The following is a 5,049-nucleotide window of genomic DNA, read 5'->3' on the forward strand; positions in this document are numbered from 1 at the left end:
GTTACAAGCAGGACCATGTCATATGAATAAACCTTAGGGCATGCATAACCACACCATCCTTTCAAGAATCTAGTTTGTAAAGTAAGGCAATCTTGTTCTTGCCAACCTGGTCCTTCAAGGCCATATATCACACTGACTAATTTACCTTGTAATAAACTGGCTCCACTTGATTCCAAAACCCATAAAACATTATGGGTTCTATTCAAATCTGTTTCCCATTTTGGAGATAATTATCTTTAGACTCAAATATTTTGCATGAATTCCAAGTACATTATGGCCATGTCTCTAAACATGTTTATGGTTTTGGACTGAACTTGAGTTCTCATTCCCATACAATCCACAAGCCCCTATGCTTTTCAAAAGCAAACAACTATATAGAAATATATACAACAGTGGTCATACATTAAACGTAGATTTGGAGATTCATAATGGAGTCTCATCTCACCTAGCTAGTTAAAAGGGTTATGGTGTGTGCACCGAAGTGATTATTACTTTGAAGGCTAACTGAATCTGCAATTACATTACACTCACCTCTTCCATAAACCTTTGAGAATCAGGACTTTCCCAACCATTAGCCGTTTCACATGTTTTTAGGACAAATTTGTAATACTTACAAAGATCAGTAACTTTTATATCTTCATCATGACGTCTCAACAACATGAATTAATTGCACTTGATAAACTTAACTTATAGAAAACCGAATGACAATTTAAATTTATATACCTACACCGTTTGAACACCTATCTATTTGGTATGTATAGTCTGAAAATCTTTTCTTCCACCCTAAATTCTATATCAAACAACTCTTCGAAGCTCCAGAATTTGACCATTTTTAACATCGGATTGAGGCCTAATTTTTACTATTTCTTCTTGTAGCGTTACTACTTACGCTCAAGGGCCAGTTTGTCAACTAAAAAGGTATGAATTTTCTTTTACTTGAGTTTTAAATTTATTGGCTTTCAACTTCTTACCTTCTTCCATCTAATATTTGGTCTTCTGGAGTCTTGATGCAAGATCTTTTTCTACTCACAAATTTTTTCATTATTTAACAACTTTCTTCTATATCATCTCATTGTGTGATCACAATGGGGATGGTGGTTTCAAATTAACCGAATCCCCAATATCATCTCACTACATGTGCAAACCATTGTTTTCATTTGAGCACATATTAGAACCACATGGAGAATGAGTCTATCGATTCGACCCGGGATGGAACCTTATGGGCAGATGGGTTTGAGGATTTGCTGATAGAGATGTTGTTTGAAGACATTGTCATGGATAGATTGAGGGGAGGGAGGATCACAAACGGTGATCATGTAAGGCTTGCTGAAAAGTTGTCTACCGTTGGGCCAAGAAATTTTAATTCTGATCAAGTTAAAGGTAAAATTGCTCGTCTGAAACGAAGACAACGGGAATTTACCGACCTTCTGAAGCAAACTGGTTTGGGGTGGGACTCCGAGAGGAAGGCACCAATTGCTAGTGAGGAACACTGGGTGAATGCGCTTCGGGTACTATAATCTATTTTTCGCTCTAGTTTTTAAAATCTATTTGTAAATTAGAAGAGATCAACATGTAATGAGAATTAAATATTTTAATCCCTTTGCCGTTAGGTGAGACCATCATGGAAGCATTTCAAGACGATGGGATGCCCAAAGTATGAACAACTTTGCTCAATATTTGGTTGTTCAGTTGCAACTGGTACAATGCATCGTGCTTCGACAGATCCAACCCCTGACAGTGACGATGAGCGCTTGCTTGATGAGATAATGCAAAATCGTGGGCGACCAGTTACTGATCATGATGCGGGCCCCTCGAACAATCCCCATGTCCCACCGAGACCGTTCTCCGCCTCCTATGCCAGCAGCTCTTGTACACGACAACAGAAATGGCCCATCCAAGAACCAGCCATTCAAGTGCAAATGAGCGAGACCCTTGATGCTATTAAACGTAGCACCGAATCCAGAGAGAAGGCAGCAAATGAATCGATAGACTTCAGTAGGTCGAGGAAGCGCAGTAAAGGGGACACTAGCATGGAGTCCTGTGGAGCGTTTGATCTCCAGATGCATTGTATGAAGCTGCTTGAAGAAGTACAACCTCTCCTACCGCCCGAGCAATTTAACAAGGCGTTCGACCGATTGTTGAGCACAAAAGTGCAGCGGTCGTTTGTGTCGATCTCGGATACGCGCAGAAGCCAGTGGGCTTGGAGTTTGCAGTGATCGGTCACAAACGGGAAGAGTTTGTGATCGGAATTTTTCCCTACTTTGTTTTCCTTCAATGGTTATCGCATTAGACGGTGAAAGTGTTGGAGGCTCCCTGTAGTTCCTCTCGGCTTTTATGCATGTTTTTCATTTCATGATTCTGTTGTGTTTTCATTTCATGGCAACTAGAACTTATTTTTTGGCATGTTTTAGTTTTTTCATTACTTGAAGAACCATTCAAGTGGAGATGTTTCTATTGCTCGTTGGTTTGCAATTGAGATGTGATCAGTGCTAACATTTTCGTCTATCTAATTTGCAAACTTGATTACATCATTCACCCTATGCATTTCTATATATGATTCTATATTGTGATAATGCTGGTTAGACAAGGTTAAAAAATAAAATACAAACAAGACCGACATGGGTTTAACAGAAAAGGCCATTCCCACCTCAATATTTGCTTTAAACTTACCTTTTAAATTGAGAAGTAATCTTTAAATTTTTTTATATGTTTGTATGTACAAGCATTCCGGTATTCATAATGGACAATGAGAGTAGTTCGGAAGAAGTCCCATTGATAGAAACAAACAGCGACATTGAGAATACATCCTCAACTAGGTCTCATACCAGCGAGGCTGACGACCCTATCCAAGAATATCATTCGAGTGGAGATGAAGCCGCAACGCAGCAGTGTAACATCATCTACATGATGTGGATGGCATCACAATTGAGTGGAGGTCGAGTTCGAGTGCCCGAACACAATATTGGGCTTCGGGGGGATCAATACATTCAAGCAATCTTGAATGGGAACCCCAGGACTTGCAAAACAATGTTTCATATGGAGATTCCTGCCTTCCGTTATATGTGTGACCTTTTACGACAGTCATTAATAATGGACCCTACAGAGCGGGTCTCCGTGGAAGAATCAGTGGGAATGTTTTGCCTACTTGTTGGCCACGCACAAGGTCAACGCATCGTTGGGGACCGATTCCAACATTCAAGCGAAAAAATTAACCGCCATGTGAAGACGGTTATGCGTGCGCTACATCAGCTAGGGAGGACTATCATTAGGCGCACAGACATAGATGGGGTCCATCCTTACATTGCGGGGAACCCCCATAATTATCCATGGTTCGAGGTATGAAATTTCCTATATTTGCACTGTGGTTTTTTAATTTTATCGTGGGTGTGTTTGGTTTTGTTTTTTTTATTTCGCATGTTACGAAAATAATAATACTGTTGAGCTACGTAATATGATAATGGTCTTGCAGAAATGTCTTGGTGCGATGGACGGTACCATGATTGATGCTGCTGCACCATCTAGACTAAGTGACACATATAGAAATCATCGTGGTCGAATCGCACAAAATGTGCTTTGCTTATGTGACTTCGATATGAAGTTCACGTATGTATATACTGGCTGGGAAGGAACAGCTCATGATGCCCACGTATTTTTGGATGCTTTGAGTCGATCTCGAAATCAATTTCCTTGGCCACCGGAAGGTAAATAATTGTACTCTTGATTTAATTTAAAATGCCTTCGACCAATTTGTGTAAAAAATTATGAAGCAAAATTTTTACCCTAATTTATAACATTGTGTCTTGTATATTTTGCACATATGACAGGATATTATTATCTTGTTGATTCTGCATTTCCATGCATTGAGAAGTTTATGCCTCCCTATCCACGAGAGAGGTATCATCGATCTGATAGTTATAGAGGTCGTCAATTTCGAGGCTATAAAGAATATTTCAACTTCCGTCATTCATCGATGCGCAACATTATTGAACGTACATTCACATTATTGAAAAAACGATTTCAAATATTGACTGCAATGCCTCGATATCGCCCTACCAGGCAAGGTATGCTCGTTACTGCATGATGTACACTACACAACCTTATTAAAACGGTAACGCCGAATGATAAGTTCATTCAGGCTGCATTGGAGCTTCAGTTTAGTGAAGAAAATTTGACTGGGGCGGATAATGATGCGGGCGAGACATCTGAAGTGGTTGACATGTCCCATGAGTCAGCTAGTGCTATGATAGCACAGAGAGATGGGATTGCGATCCCTATGTGGGCAGATAGATTTGGAGAATGAACGTGTGGTGCTTTTGCTAAAAGTCTTGATGGTTTTGTACTATTTAAATAATTCATAGTATTTTGTATGGCGGGTTTTGTAAGGATTGCATGGATATTTGGTATATGTATTTATTAGACAAGATGAGTTTGCTGATGAACGGATAGTAGTTACTTGATAAACTACCACATGGTAGATGACTTCATCTTCAATGAAGTCACGCGCATTTGTGTTTTTGGTGGTTTTGGAAATTGAGTATTTAATAATTGAGTCTGTGTTAAAAGGTAACATGTACAAGCATTGCCGAGATGACATTACAATAGCTCACAACCAGGCCACATGTGGATGACATGTTTTAAATACAACAGTGATGAACTTCTTCATCTACTTCAATACAACAGTTCACAAGCCATTCTGTTAAAAGCAAAATATTGTGTAAAGCATATAAGATAGGAACAGAACATAGAATACCTTTAAATACAACAGTTTACAACTTGACCCGCACTTACAACAATATTTCAAAATGATTCTAACACCAACCATGTCGTTTACATCATCGAAATATCATTTAAGGTAGCATTAAATGATTAACATTATCATTATGTTTAGGAAATTTAACACTAAAAAATAAAGTAATAAATAAAAGTCAAGATGTGATCAATGTACATTTGTACTTCATCTTCATTGATTGGAACTTGGCCTCTTCTATTCTTGCACGTTCATGGGCTATCCTTTCATTCCTTCGTTCTGCTAATTCCAACGTGCGTCCA

General features: G+C 38.9%; 1 protein-coding gene across 1 annotated transcript; it reads left to right on the top strand.

The window, feature by feature from the left end:
• Window positions 1-2,739: 2,739 nt before the first annotated feature.
• LOC109006721 (protein ALP1-like) lies at window positions 2,740-4,300 on the top strand. Its single transcript, XM_035691541.1, has 4 exons — window positions 2,740-3,336; window positions 3,470-3,701; window positions 3,825-4,069; window positions 4,136-4,300. Exons 1-4 carry the CDS (start codon window positions 2,740-2,742, stop codon window positions 4,298-4,300), a joined length of 1,239 nt encoding a protein of 412 aa, XP_035547434.1.
• The last annotated feature ends 749 nt before the right edge of the window (window positions 4,301-5,049 follow it).

This window comes from Juglans regia, chromosome 7, assembly GCF_001411555.2.
Source record: "Juglans regia cultivar Chandler chromosome 7, Walnut 2.0, whole genome shotgun sequence".
NCBI classification, from domain to species: domain Eukaryota; kingdom Viridiplantae; phylum Streptophyta; class Magnoliopsida; order Fagales; family Juglandaceae; genus Juglans; species Juglans regia.

Excerpts from the sequence above, each read along its gene's own strand:
- LOC109006721 (XM_035691541.1), top strand. The coding sequence starts at position 2,740 with ATGGACAATGAGAGTAGTTCGGAAGAAGTCCCATTGATAGAAACAAAC. Across the intron at positions 3,337-3,469 it reads ATAATTATCCATGGTTCGAG|AAATGTCTTGGTGCGATGGA; the intron begins GTATGAAATTTC and ends ATGGTCTTGCAG. Across the intron at positions 3,702-3,824 it reads ATTTCCTTGGCCACCGGAAG|GATATTATTATCTTGTTGAT; the intron begins GTAAATAATTGT and ends CACATATGACAG.